The sequence below is a fragment of the Ornithorhynchus anatinus genome, chromosome 2, assembly GCF_004115215.2.
Source record: "Ornithorhynchus anatinus isolate Pmale09 chromosome 2, mOrnAna1.pri.v4, whole genome shotgun sequence".
In the NCBI taxonomy this organism is placed as follows: domain Eukaryota; kingdom Metazoa; phylum Chordata; class Mammalia; order Monotremata; family Ornithorhynchidae; genus Ornithorhynchus; species Ornithorhynchus anatinus.
The window spans coordinates 23,535,473-23,550,914 of NC_041729.1; the positions used below are offsets into that span (position 1 = coordinate 23,535,473).

Sequence of the window (15,442 nt, forward strand, 5' to 3'; positions counted from 1 at the left end):
AGTCCCTGTCCCGCATAGGGCTCACAGTCTTAATCCCCATTTTACAGATGAGGTAACTGAGGCACAGAGAAATTAAGTGACTTCGTCAGAGTCACACAGCAGACAAATGGCAGAGCCAGAATTAGAACCCAGTCCTTTGGACTTTCAGGCCCCTACTCTATCCACTAGGCCATGCTACTTCTCTGTGCTACAAAAAACTCTTCGATTCTTTCAGAGAACAAGCCTTGCACCCAAATAAGACACATTAATCGCTGAGTCCACGCACAGTACGTATATGAGGCAAACTTCATACCCTTACTATTTACAGTGGATACAACACCAAAGGAAAGGGAGGAAAGGTAAAAATCCACTTTTCAGCTCATGTTAAGAAGTCCCTCAGGAATCCAATTTGTCTCCAGTGGGGTCCACTCAAACAGCAGCTTGGGCTACAACTTTAACCTCAACCAGTCATCCTTCCTGGCTTAAAGTTTGACCTCTCCAGCTGATGGAGATAAAGTGAAAGGTAAGTGTAGAATATCTAACTGGAGAAAAACAAACTCTACTTCAAGATGTTATTAGAGATAGCTGGAGGACAGAACCAGGGAGAGAAAAATCTTAGAGTAGTGGGAATTAATAAAAATGAAAATTAATGCAAATAAGAGATATCACTCTTCAAAAATAGGAACTAAAAAGGAGGATATATCAACATGAATGTCAGCATCAACAAAGAAGTAGCATGGCCTACTGGATAGAGAGACCATGGGCCTGGGAGTTAGAAGGTTCTGGGTTCTAATCCCGGCTCTGCCCCTTGTCTATTGTGTGACATTGGGTTCTGATCCAGGATCATCTACGTGCCTGCTATGTGATCTTGAGCAAGTCATTTCACTTCTCTGTGCCTCAGTTATCTCATCTGCAAAATAGGGATTAAGACTGTGAGCCCCAAATGGGACAGGGACTGTGTCCAATCTGCTTAGCTTGTATCTACCCCAGCATTTAGAAGAGTGCCTGGCACAAAGCAAGCACTTAAAAAAAATTTAAAAAATTATTTTGAAAAAAAGAGCAACATTATTTGCTGGAAAAGGATGAAGCATTCTCCCAGAACAGAAAAAGATAAAAATCCTAGAATCCAGGCTCACCAACAGGGAAGGTGTGCATCCAGCGTCTTCTGTTAGAAGTAAGCTTCATTGGCATGCGAGACGGCGCAAAGGGATTGATCAGAGCCCGCTGAGGGGTGAATCCGCCAGGACGGACATGCAGCATGGATTCTGCACTGCCCACGTGGAACCTCCCTGGTGCACTGGAGTCCCGCTGTTGCGTCTCCATCATGTTCTCCAGGACATCTGGACATTTCCACGCAGCCAAATGCAGAAGAAATAGAAACTGTCATGTCTCAGGACCAGAACAATGGTAAGGAATAACACCATTACTTTGAATTTTAATAGCAACTTTCTTATAAAGAACTTAAAGCATTTCCACATCCATTATCATGTTTTATCCGCATGGCACTCATTTATTCATTCAATCGCATTTAATGAGCGATTACCGTGTGCACAGCACTGTATAAACACTTGGAATGTACAATTCGGCAACAGGTAGAGACAATCCCTGCTCAACAACAGGCTAAAACAGTCTAAAAGGAGACAGACAGCATCTCTCTAGGGTTGGGGAAAGGAGCAGGGCCTAGTGGATACAGCATGGGGCTGGGATTCGGAAGGACCTGGTTTCTAATTCCAGCTCCTCCACTTGTCTGCTGTGTGACCGGGGGCAAGTCACTTCCCTTCTCTGTGCCTCAGTTACCTCATCTATAAAATGGGGACTGAGACAGTGAGCCCCAGTTGGGACAGGGTCTGTGTCCAACCTGATCAGCTGTATCTTACCCCAGCACTTAGAAGAGTGCTTCACACATAGTGAGCGTTTATTCATTCAATAGTATTTATTGAGCCCTATGTGCAGAGCACTGTACTAAGCGCTTGGAATGAACAAGTCGGCAACATATAGAGACAGTCCCTGCCATTTGATGGGCTTACAGTCTAATCGGGGGAAGCGCTGGGGTAGACACAGGGGAATCAGGATGTCCCTCGTGGGGCTCACAGTCTTAATCCCCATTTTACAGATGAGGTAACTGAGGCACAGAGAAGTGAAGTGACTTGCCCACAGTCACACAGCTGACAAGTGGCAGAGCTGGGATTCAAACTCATGACCTCTGACTCCAAAACCCATGCTCTTTTCCACTGAGCCACGCTGCTTCTCAAAAATGTTATTTGTTAAGCGCTTACTATGTTAAGCGCTTACACTGTTCTAAGCGCTGGGGTAGACACAGGGTAATCAGGTTGTCCCACGTGGGGCTCACAGTCTTAATCCCCATTTTACAGATGAGGGAACTGAGGCACAGAGAAGTGAAGTGACTTGCCCACAGTCACCCAGCTGACAAGTGGCAGAGTCGGGATTCGAACCCATGACCTCTCACTCCAAAGCCCATGCTCTTTCCACTGAGCCACGCTGCTTCTCATGTAAATACCATCATTATTATTATTATCAGCAGATATTAGCCTCTCTGTTGCTACTTCCCTATGGACCAGCATAGTACCCAAGCCTCCTAACCCCAGTTCATTACTGCTTCCATTAAACCACACAGCCTCTTGGATAATGTAAGCCCTGGGAATTTGGAGCACAAAGAAGGATTAGCAAATATTTACCGAACGCTGCCCTTAAGGACAAAAATATTAAGGGAAAGGAACCAAAAGGAAGCAAACAATTTTGAACTGAAAGAAAAATTCATTTTCTCTTCAAGTACTTTGTGAAGGGAATGAGTCTGGGTGAGTGGAATCAAATCAAGAAAGAAAAGTCTTTGGGATGGGTGTTGGTGTTTCAAGTGGGAAACAAAGAGGATAGAGGAATAAGTGGGCTGATAATGTGCAAAGCAGTATCTTAGGAAAAAAGACTTAATGGAATCCTGGAGTGAGATATTAAAAAAAAAAATGTGAAATAGCAGTCTGGAAAACAAAGCATTCAATTAAGGTCGGGCACATTAGGCCGGTAATGCATTTCTCGGCTCCTAAAGACATTTGCTTTCTTTATTCATTCACTCAATCCAATCTGAGTGCTTACTGTGTGCAGAGCACTATACTAAGCACTTGGAAAGCCAATTGGGCAATAGACGGAGACAATCCCTACCCAAGAACAGGCTCACAGTCTGGAATACTACTGAATGTAAGGGGGATACAGACAACAAAACAAGACAGGCAGCTGAAACATCGGCAGTCCCAGGTGGCCTAAAAAATATCTGGCCAGAGGGGCACTAGGCTGGATTGGAAGTCACTGAGAGTCCTTTCCACTCTGTGATTCTTGCCTGATGTCATGTAGCAGCTACATGAATGTGTAGGGATTCAACTTAGTGCTGCCTAAGATTCCACAGGTAGAGAGTGATGACTGATTTATAAGCAGTGTGGGAAGTCTAGTGTCTAAGGCAACACCCAGAAACCAGCCAGAAGCTAACCTTGGTAGGTTAGCTCTGAGTGAGAGTTTGGAGGAATTCCAGCACATATTTTTTTGAGAAGGGAATTCTTGAGAACTCTGAGGGGCTAAAAGGATATTGAGTCATCTCTGACCATTCTTATATGGACAGGTCTTTCTTAGATATATAATAATAATAATAGTATTTGTTAAGCACTTACTATGTGTCCAAGTACTGTTCTAAGCACTGGGGTATATACAAGCTAAATAGGTTGGAGACAGTCCCTGTTCCACATACGGCTCACTGTCCTAATCCCCATTTTACAGATGATGCCCAGGGAGTTAAGTGACTTACCCAAGCGGAGCCAGGAATTAGAACCCAGGTCCTACTGACTCCCAGGCCTGTGCTCTTTCCACTAGGCCATGCTGCTCCCTGTGAGCCTCTATGTGGGACAGGGACTGTGTCCAATCCAATTATCTTGTATCTACCCCAGTGCTTAATACAATGCCTGGCACATAGTAAATGCTTAGCAAATACCATAAAAAATAGGTAAAATGCATGTTGTCATTTATCAATATAGTGCAGGGGTGGCAAAACTGGGGTTCTTCTTCAGATGCTGTGTAGTTTGGGCACCTGTGTTCTAAAAGTTATTACCCATTGCAAGGGTGGGTGACAGTGACAGCTGCCCTGTGCCACACTGCTCATAATAATAATAATAATGATGACGGTATCTGTTAAGCACTTACTGTGTGCAAAGCACTGCTCTAAGCACTGGGGGGATACAAGGTAATCATGTGGGGCTCACAGTCTTAATCCCCATTTTACAGATGAGGGAACTGAGGTACAGAGAAGTGAAGTGACTTTCCCAAAGTCACCCAGCCGACAAGCAGCAGAGCCAGGATTAGAACCCATGACCTCTGACTCCCAAGCCCGTGCACTTTCCACTGAGCCTCGCTGCTTTTCATGCCCCTTTCCATAAAAACTAATGCAGATCTATGATAAGCCATTCCCAAAAAACCCAAAAGCTTCCTGGAGTTGTTTGAAGGAACGGATATATATTAATCCCTCTAGACTGTGAGCTCGTTGTGGGCGGGATCCTGTCTGGTGGTTGCTATACTGTTTAAGCGTTTAGTACAGTGCTTTGCACACAGTAAGCACTCAATAAATACGATTGAATGAATGAATCCCAAGATAGAGAACAACTTGATATGGTTTTTTTTTCCCAAAAGCAGGCAGTAAATCAGCTAAACACTCTCTTGCAAAGGCCTGAGAAAACCCCGCCCCATTCAGACAAGAGATTGTTGACGGCCATCCCAATTTACGCAGCCAGTCATCCCTCAGTCTGACCTCGGGTGCTGGTGTAGCCCAAGGAGCTGCTGACTTCGTACTGGTGGAGGTGAGAGTGGGGAATCATCAGAATGTTGGAGCTCTTTCCCAAGGAGCTGTCGTCGGAGGCCTGGCTCCTCACCTCCTCGGCTGGCAGGGCGCGGCTCTGCAGCGAAGGGCTGGACGAGACGTCGTAGGAGCTGGAGCTCTTCCGGGTGTGGCATTCCCGGTCCCGCTCCCTCACTGATCTGAAAAACAAAAGCCAAACAGTCAGCAGCGATGTTGGGACGCTTTCGTCCCCAGAAACGTCTACAGTTCATTCATTCAGTCGTATTTATTGAGCGCTTACTGTGTGCAGAGCACTGTACTAAGCGCTTGGGAGAGTACAGTATAACAATAAAAAGACACATTCCCTGCCCTCAACGAGCTTACAGTCTAGCCGGGGGAGACAGACGTTAATATACATAAGCAACTGACAGGAAACCCTGAAAGCTTCCATTGCATCAATCGAAAGTGCTAATTGAACACTAAGGTGTGCAGAGCACTGTGCTAAGCACTGGGAAAGCTTAGCAAGGATTCAGACACATGATCCCTGCCTTGAAAGCTTTCAACCTATCTGGAGGGGAAGACAGATACAAATTAATTACAGATAGGTGGTAATAGGATATATATGATAGTACTTAAGTGCTTTGGAGGTTCTGGGGATTTTAAGTGCTTCAGTGACATGGAAGGGCTGAAGAGGCAGTTGGGAGAAAAGGTAGGAGATTAGAAATTAGTCAGGAAGGCCTCCTGAAGATGTGATTTGAGAAGGTCTTTGAAGATAGAGAGAGATAAGTGACCTGCTGGATATGAAAGAAGAGGGAATTAGAGGCAAGGGAAGGGAGTGAGCAAGAGTGATCGGTGGGAGAGACAAGAACAAGGTACAGGTCAATAGGTCAACTTAAAATGAAGAGAGAGAGATGGGACATGAAGCACTCTAACACATGTACACCTATCCGTAATCTTTAGTTTTCACAAACTTAATGGTATTTTTCAAATGGTATTTATTAAGCACTTACTCTGAGTCCAACACTGTTCTAAGCCCTGGGGCAGGTACAAGTTAATTAGGTCAGACACCACCCCTGTCCCCCATGGGGCTCAAAGTCTAAGTAGGAGGGCGAACAGGTATTTAATCCCCATTTTCAATTGAGGAGACTAAAGGCAAAGAGAAGTTAAGTGACTTGTTCAAGGTCACACAGCATGCAATTGGCAGAGCTGGCATTAGAACCCAGGTCCAATGACTTCCAGTCCTGTACTTTTTCCATTAGGCCATACTGTTTCTCACTATTTATTGAGCACTTACCCTGAGCAGAGCATTTCTTTACCCCATCCTCTGCATTTCTGTATATTCAATTTTACTGATATTAACTATGTTGTTTGGAAATATTTTTATAAGTCTCCCCCATATTGAAGTGTAGGACCTCGTGGGCAGGGAGAATATCATTTCATCGTGTTGTACCTCCCAAGGCTCAGTACAGTGCATTGCAGCAAGTGGGTGCTCAACAAATACAATGACTACCAAGAGGGAGAAAAATAATTTTTTTTTTCCCCAAGCCAGTGGTCAAACGTTTCGGATTGATGCAGAAATGGGAAGATATATGCAGAGTAATCTTTTAAATGAACCCAGCAGAAGAGTAATGTATGAAAAGGAGAAGGTAGAGAATAGAGAGAAGGTGGTCAGTGAGGACTTTGATGGGAGTACTGAAACTGGGATTTGACAACATGGTGGCTGGATGGAGAAGAGGAGGAAAAGTTGTGGAGGAAGAACAGGTAGGATTTGTTGATATTCAAAATGAGGACATTTAAAAGAGAGGGAGGAATCATGCATAATCCTAGACTTATAGGCTGGCGAGCTGGTGGGGTTGTCTGTGAACATGGAAGAGTTAGGTTGAGGAAATTACCGGGAAAGATGAAGAGTTGAGTTTTCAGAAACATTGATCTTGAGGTGTCAGCAAGACATACCACTAAACCCAATCCCACAGGGGAAAAAAAAAATCAGCAAAACCTATGAGTATACACTAGTTTGCCTGTTTTGTTTCTTTTTTCTCTTTTTCCAAAAGCAAGTTGGAGGCATCACGTAATTAAATTGTTAAAGAACTCTTTCCAGGCTAAAATAGCTCTGGTGATGAGGTAGTAGCTTTATCAGTTCTCAGTAAGCACCTTAAAGAGTTGAGAGAGCTGTTCCTGGGCTCTGGCCTAGCCTCTTTGGACCAGAAAGATGATGCCTAGAATACTTGTATGGCACTTCAGAACTTTTGAGAAGTTCAAACCTTGAAAAACAATGCTAAGAGGATGTTAGGGTTACTGCACAAAACTTAATGGCACTTGTTCTGAGCTCTGAGAGTTTCCAAAACAAGAAGAGGCTATAGTCAGGCAAGAGGAAAGAGAAGGAAACTGAATGTGTACACTACAGAGCTGAATTACTACTACCTAAAACAATGAAAAGCATATTTTTACTGTCCCAAATAGGTGGCAGGAATAAGTGAATTTGAGGATATGCATTACTACATCCAACGAAATCCCTTTTAACAACTCTGTGCCCTCTGGAATCGAGAGTAGCATCAGTTAACTGAAGGTCTGATTAACAGAGTACTTGTTGGTCAGAAAAGTATTTCTGGACTCTGTTCTTAGGGAATTGCTATTAATATGACTAGTGAGAAGAGAAAAAGACCGTTAAGAATTTGCTTAAGGTCAGAAGGGTTAGCTACCATGTTGGGGATAAGAAATTTGGAAATTTCAAGTATGGCTCCGGGAGGGGCACTAACTGTTAAGGACTCAGCTTTTCTTTCTATTCCCCAACAGGTTTAAGCAGCCAGTGGATTCGGAAGGTGGAAGAGGACCTGAAGGTGACGAGGCGCTGGGCTCGTGATGGGCCAGGCAGTCTGAACACTTGGGCATCGTAGCCGTCATAATCCACTTGGATGGGAAGAGCATTTTCAGATTCCTTTGGAGTCCCAAGAGCTGAAAACACATGAGAAATATAATCACAAAGAATGGAAAGAAAAACAAAAGGGTCATCTCATAATGGAGCTCCATTCAGAGAGCCACCATGATGTTTTGGCAATTATTGTGGGGGCAAAAATACACCGACTACCCCAGGGGCAGGGAGTGCTGAGGAGTGGGGCAAAAAGATTATTTCCTGTATCTGCAGCCCTGACTCTTGGGTTATAAACCCCAGCTGCAGAGGTCCTGGGGGCAAAAATAATTCTAAGAATTCGTATTGGCACCGTACTGAGCACTGGGGTCGACACAAGCAAAATCGGGTTGGACTCTGTCCCACAAAGGGCACATGGTCTTAAGCAAATCAGGGTGACACCATTCAGGGGGTAGGATGGCAGCCTGGGGAGGATGAGGCTGACACAGAAACAGAGCCAGAAAAGGGTGAGATCATCTTATTGTTTCTAGTGACTCCCAGCTTCTTTGAAAAAGGGAAGGGAGACAGACCTACAGGCACAGTCTTGCTAGATAGTTTGCTTGAGTTTTAAGGCAATGAAAAGAACAGCTAGCCTGGCCATCAAATGTTAACTGCCTTAATTTTCTGTCTCTTGCACCAAGCCTATCACTAAATTTCCTAAACAGGATATCATTCAGCTCCTAAGGTACACCTGTAATTTTTAAAATTTATATTGATGTCTGTTTACTTGTATTGATGCCTGTCTCCCCTCCGCCTCCAAGTCTCTGAGTTTGCTGTGGGCAGGGGTTGTCTCTCTCTATTGCCCAAGCGCTTAAATACAATGCTCTGTACACAGTAAGCGCTGACTACGATTGAATGAATTTAATGAATTTTCTGGATTTTGTTTTAAGCTCTACTTAGAAATACTTACAGGTATCCCGGCCGTTTTTTGCTTTCTCTGCAGCTGGCTGAAAAAAAATCAAGGCACAAGAAGGAGGAAGAACAAAGCAAACCAAGAAGTTCATTAGAATGAAAGACGTCTCTAAATTTCCCTGGCTCTCTCCAGACCACCCCAAGACTCAAGGAAACACTCACCCTTCCTCTTAACAAATACCCGGGAGGAAGTTGGCTTTCTAGATTCCTAAGCTGGAAGCAAGTAGGGCATTCCGAGGATTTTGTTCCTTGTGAACGTTTCTACCAACCCTGTTGTACTGCATTCTCCCAAGTGCTTAGTATAGTGCTCTGCGCATAGTAAGTGCTCAATAAATATCATTGATCTGAGGATTCGAATTGATAGTGGTAATTATCAGTGAAAATAAAAACCCATCTAAAGCACAAGTAACAGCAAGGATAAAGTCTGTTTTCCACTTGGCACTGTACTGTTCACTTTAGGACTACTCTCTTTTTCAGAAGAGACTCTACCAGGAGCTAGAATCTCATCCACGAGCAAAGGAAAGAACACTAGATGGAACATCTAAAACTGTGTAATCATTAAAAGCAGGCCTACCTTCCTTCCTGCCAGTTTGATTCGTGGAGTGAAGCTGTTACAGAGAAGCTGGCTCTTCGATGTGTAGAAACTGCAGAGGAAATAGAAAAAAACTACTGAGTGGATTCCATTTCTTTTTTAAATAGCAATTTCTGAAAAACTTGGGAAGCGAGTAACTTAATCAACTGAGCGGTAACAGTGCCCTTTCCACTATGTGGTTAGTGGAAAAAAAAAAAAAGGTCATCTCTTACAAAAGGAATAGAACATGCCTGAGAGTTAAGAAATATATATTTTCCAAATATTCTACGTTAATGAGGAACTGGGGGTCAGTTCCTTTAACAGATCTTACTACCTAATGAGAGTCAATACAATATAAATATGAGCTTGGGAAGCAGCATGGCCTAGTGAAAAGGGCAAAGGCCTAGGAGTCAGGGGACCTGGGTTCTAATTCTAGTTCTGCCAATTACCTGCTTTGTGACCTTGGATACGTCACTTAACTTCCCTGGGCCTCAGTTTCTTCATCTGAAAAATGGGGTGAAAATACCTGTTCGCCCTCCCACTTCAGCTGAGAACCCTCTGTGCAATAAAGACTCTATCCGATCTTCTTATAGTATATAACCCCAGCGTTTAATATGGTGATTGGCACATAGTAGGTGCTTAACAAATGCCACCAATTACTATTATTTTTTATAATCCAACTTTTTTTTTTTTTTACAAGTGCACTGGGGAGGTCAGGGAAGGGAGCAGAGAACAAAATTAGTTCCTAGATTGTACTGGTGAGTCAGAGAAATGGAGGAGCTAATCAAGGAAAGCTACCTGAGGTGAGCCGATTAAAAGGGGGGCAGGATTGGCCAGGGGTAGATTACAGAATACCATAAATCATGTTGAGTTTGATCACTGCATTCTACAAAGAAGAGAGAGAAACTGGAGAAAGCATAGCCCAGAGCAACAAAAAGGATCAAAGGGTTAGAGAAGAACTCTGACTGGTAGTTCTCCATGTCAAGAGGATCAAAGAAGAACAAATTTATATGACCAGAAAAGAGAGCTCTAACATAAGGAAGAACTTTTTGACTGATTCAATATGACTAGAAGGAGATTCCATGAAAGACTGTTGATTTTTCTTTTCCATACAGGTTCCATACAGTGCCATGATGTCATGACATTATAGGCATATCCCTACACTACAGGATCTTGCTATTTTTGCTCCTCAAATCTAATACTTTGGATGAAATATGGGAAATGGAAGCTGCTCAGTCTCTTCTAGTGTGCAGATCTCTCTAAGTTTGGTCCATTTTTAATACACTAACTTAGAGATAAAAGATTTTTGTCTTGGCTAAGTCCCACCTCCAATCATATCTTTGAATTAATCAACTTCTCTGGAGATCGATCATAATTTCTCTTCAATAATGACGGCATATATCCAAATAGACTAAAAGCTAAAGACAGTTAACCAAATGGACAAAACTCACTCTGGTGGTTATTGCCCGGCACAGTTACGTTGCAAACACCAGTTACATATTCCAACCTATGGTGAAAGCTGTAACTATCTAAGCTAACCTCAGGATTCCAGTTTCTACACTGATTACTACAGGGTGATTATTATTTTTCTTTTTATAAAAGGATCTGTTTGAATAAAAGTTGAAAATATTCATACTACAGCCAGACATTATTTCAAAACCCCTACATTCCCCTGAGAGGGTATATTCATTCATTCAATAGTATTTATTGAGCGCTTACAATGTGCAGAGCACTGTACTAAGCGCTTGGAATGTACATTTCAGCAACAGATAGAGACAAACCCTGCCCAGTAATGGGCTCACAGTCTAAATGGGGGAGATAGACAGCAAAGCAAAACAGAACAAAACAAATCATCATCAATATAAATAGAAACATGGAGATATACACATCATTAACAACATAAATATGGTAATAAATAATCTATACAAATATGCACAGTGCTGAGGGGAAGGGGGAAGAGCAGAGGGTGGGGGGGGATGGGGAGAGGAGGAGGAGCAGAGGGAAAGGTGGGGAGGTAATTAGGTTGTCCCACATGGGGCTCACAGTCTTAATCCCCATTTTACAGATGAGGGAACTGAGGCACAGAGAAGTTAAGTGACTGCCCAAAGTCAGTCAGCAGACAAGTGGCAGAGCCAGGATTAGAACCCATGAACTCTGACCCCTAAGCCCAGGCTCTTTCCATGAAGCCACGCTGGTTCTACATATCTGTATTATGTATATATTTGCAATTTATATTTATATCTGTCTCCCCCTCTGGACTACAAGCTCACCGTGGGCAGGGAATGTGATCTGTTTACTGTTATATTGCACTATCCCAAGTGCTTAGCACAGTGCAGGACTCATTAAATATGACTGACTGACTGTCCACTGGTTATGTACTTCTTTTAGAGTGGAAACACGTTCCTCTATTTGGAAAGGCACGATTTCCAACATTTGCCTTAAGAGCTCAGCAGCACTAAGAAGGAAGAAGAGGGGAACCACATAGCACCTATTCTGTGTCTACAGTTTTGTGCTTCCATATTACTCTCCACCAATGCTACTTTTGGATAGGGAAAGCCTTACAAGGTGTCAGCACTTTCATCGACTTTTCCATTTCTCCCCTTTATCAGAAAAGCCCCTCCCAATACGAGAAGTCACCCAGTTTGCAGAAGTGGGAATGGGGGAAAAGGACTTGGTTAAAACCACAATAGCCAAACTTCTCCCCACCATTTCCCATACCTATGATTTATCCAGTGAGGAATATTATAGTCATCTCCTAAGCGGGAATCCCGGGGACCACAGCGATTATGAAGCTGAAAGACAGAAAAGCAATGTAGAGAGAAAAACATCAGAAGGTGCAACAACGTTTGCTTTTTACGGTGCTACTCAGTGTCTTTTCGGCCTGGGAACTGACATTTAATGGGTGTTTCCAAACACAATTACCTTAAATAATGGCACAGCATGCAGTGGTTGCTCCCCCATGCACACCAAATCCACACCAATTCCTGAAGGCAAAGGAAGGAAGGGATTAGCCAGTTTTCTGATTTAACTAGATTAAAGGTCTGAGTTAAAGCCTAGAAATTTATAGTGAGTAATGTGAACACTGCTGCTTCCTAAACGAGGTAAGAATCTCTTTAGGTCACGATATTCCCCTGGTTGACTCTTTCAGATATGCTATTATCTACTGTTGGATATCTTATTTTCCCCCCAAAGTCAATCCCTGGGAAACAGCCCCTTGTCTTCCTGATACGGTTTCACGTACAAAACAAAGGCTGAACTTTAGAATTTGCCCCTAGAAATTTTTGCAAGGAAAATCTTCCTATCACTTGTCGGGATACCTAATCAGCTGGAAAAAAAATGGCCATCAACAGGGGAGTTATATTACGGAGTGCAAGAATTAGGGAGGCAAGTTAAATGCTGAGGACATGCAGTGTCAGCCAAGTCCTGCAAGTTGCTAACATATTACCGTTGTCTATCATGCGCTGTTTGGTCAGAATCATGAGTAACCGGTCAACTTCAAACACTCCTACCCCGGGCGTGATAACAACAGACATCTGTCCAGTCCGGTCAAAGTTCCGGTTGATGTAATGCTTGTCAAACACTTAAAAACAAAACAAGAACCCTAACGTTAGAGCATTTCAGAAGTGAATCACTATTACACACCCTGCCAAATTCTCCCAGCCCAATTAACTCTAAATAGGTGATAAATTAATATGCGATGTGGAGACTGCATCATTTCGGTATTTAAAATGGGATTTAGACAGAAGCAGCGTGGCCTAGTGGAAAGAGCACGGGCCTGGGAGTCAGAGGACCTGGGTTCTAATTCCAGATCTACCACTTGTCTGCTGTGTGACCTTGGGCAGCTCACTCCACTTCTCTGTGCCTCAGTTCCCTCAACTGTAAAATGGGGGTTAAGACTGAGCCCCACATGACTCATGGACTGTGTCCATCCTGATTAGCTTGACTGTGCCCCAGTTCTTCGTACAGTGATTGGCACACAGTAAGCACTTATATATCATTTAAAAATAAAAAGGGTGGAAATTAGGTAGAATCTTTTATTGTCCCAAACTGCACCTGCAAGTTTCCATTTCTGAAAACTGCAAACCATATTTTGAAAAACCACAAGCTGTGATTAAGGGCCCAATAGACATTATAAAAAGAAACTTTTTCTGCACATCTGCCCATCGATAGCACATGCAAACTAATACTACGTGTGAGAAGAGACTCAACTTTCTCCATCACTTGGAACAAGATGGAATCAAATGATCAAAATGCAAATGGAAGATTAGTCTTATGGCTTAAAGTTATATCATTCTTAATCAAGACTCCAGAATCGAAGACAATTACATTTAGATCCACAAAATTCATCAGAAGTCGTAGCCATTTAAGGATTTTTTTAATGGCACTTAAGTATTTATGATGTGCCAGGCACTGTGCTAAGCACTGAGTTAGATACAAGTTAATTAGGTTGGACACAGTCCCTGTCCTGCATAGGGCTCACAGTCAATCCGCATTTTAGAAATAAGGGAACTGAGGCACAGAAAAGTTAAGTGACTTACCCAAGGTCATACAACAGACAAGTGGTGGAGTCAGGATTAGAATCCATGTCTTTCTGACTCCTAGGCCCATATTCTATCTTCTAGGCAACACTGCTTCCTAATTTTCAATTGCTTTGAGGCCTGGTGTTCAACAGTGTGGCTCAGAGGAAAGAGCCCGGGCTTAGGAGTCAGAGGCCATGGTTTCTAATCCCATCTCCGCCGCTTGTCAGCTGTGTGACCATGGGCAAGACACTTCACTTCTCTGTGCCTCAGTTCCCTCATCTGTAAAATGGGGATGAAGACTGTGAGCCCTACATGGGACAACCTGATTACCTTGTATCTACCCCAGCGCTTGGAACAGTGTTTGGCACATAGTAAGCGCTTAACAAATACCAACATTATTATTATTATATTTGAGTGCTTAATATGTGCAGAGCATGGTACTAAGCACTTGGGCAAGTACAAAATAATGGAGTGGGTAGGCACGTTCCCTGTCCATAATAAGCTTACAGTCTAGAATCAGTCTGCATTCACATTCTAGATCTTTAGGTAATACTTGATCATCAGCTCGATGCCACTGCAGTATGTTAAATGAGCCTGCTTCTTCCATTCCCCTAGCTAAACCACCTAGACAACTGCAAAACAGGCTGATGCATCACCCCACTCCCCTTCCCATTATCTTGAAAACACCAAATTACTCACCATTGAACGACAGATTTATGGCCTCTAAGTAGTTCCCTTGAGCTGAGGTAGAATTGTCACCTCGAGGAAAGCCCTCTGGAGCATGATATAAAAAAGATATGGGAATAATCATTTATTTTCACAAAAAGTCAATTTTTTAATTGGTACATTCCTGGAAGCCTAAGTATGACAGAAGAATTCAGCTCCACACATTTCCTAAGTCAACATGGCAATAAAATCTGTTCGGGGGAAAGAACTTGACAGGCAGCTTTCAGAAGTTATGGATCTTGATTGAAAATAGGATCTCCAGCCTGCCAGGAGGAGGGAAAGAAATAAAGCACAGTACCTGCCTGTTCCAATCGTACCAGCACCGGGTACTGGATGAAGAGTTTTTTAATAGTCACGAGCAGTGACGTCCACTCTTCTCGCCTCTCATTCTGAACCACCACCCTGAAAGGAGATTCAACATCACTATGGAATATTTCCGAGCACCCAGAACTGTTTTAGGCATTATGGGGGTTTATAATGTGGAAGAAGTATTATTCATCCATTCATTGTGTGCAGAGCACTGTACTAAGCGGTTGGAATGTACAAATCGCAACAGATAGAGACAATCCCTGCCCAACAACAGGGTCGCAGTCTGAATGGGGAAGACAGCAAAACAAAACAGAACAAGTAGACAGGCATCAATACCATCAAAATAAACAGAATCGTAGATATATACACATCATTAATAAAACAGAGTAGTAAATAATATATACAAATAGGCACAAGTGCTGTGGGGAAGGGAAGGGGGTAGAGCAGAGGGAAGGAGTGGGGGCAGAGGGAAGGGGAGGAGGGGCAGAGGGAATAGGAGGGCTCAGTCTGGGAAGGCCTCCTGGAGGAGGTGAGCTCTCAATAGGGCTTTGAAGAGGAGAAGAGAGTTAGTTTGGCGGATGTGAGGAGGGAGGGCATTCCAGGTCAGAGGTAGGACGTGGGCTGGGGGTCGACGGTGGGACAGGTGAGAACGAGGCACAGTGAGGAGGTGAGCGGCAGAGGAGCGGTAGAAG

The 15,442-nt window shown here is 43.3% G+C and overlaps 1 protein-coding gene across 6 annotated transcripts in view; it reads right to left on the bottom strand.

The window, feature by feature from the left end:
* DEPDC5 (DEP domain containing 5, GATOR1 subcomplex subunit) overlaps positions 1-15,442 on the bottom strand; it is a 79,701-nt gene that overhangs the window by 44,969 nt on the left and 19,290 nt on the right. For all 6 annotated transcript variants that reach the window (XM_029054873.2, XM_029054896.2, XM_029054882.2 and 3 more), the window contains exons 13-22: positions 14,740-14,843; positions 14,415-14,489; positions 12,641-12,775; positions 12,118-12,179; positions 11,914-11,987; positions 9,199-9,268; positions 8,623-8,659; positions 7,639-7,759; positions 4,781-5,007; positions 1,116-1,319 (exon numbers count right to left, since the gene is read on the bottom strand). In XM_029054873.2, coding sequence (XP_028910706.1) covers positions 1,116-1,319; positions 4,781-5,007; positions 7,639-7,759; positions 8,623-8,659; positions 9,199-9,268; positions 11,914-11,987; positions 12,118-12,179; positions 12,641-12,775; positions 14,415-14,489; positions 14,740-14,843 — 1,109 coding nt within the window. The remainder of the gene's footprint in view (positions 1-1,115; positions 1,320-4,780; positions 5,008-7,638; positions 7,760-8,622; positions 8,660-9,198; positions 9,269-11,913; positions 11,988-12,117; positions 12,180-12,640; positions 12,776-14,414; positions 14,490-14,739; positions 14,844-15,442) is intronic.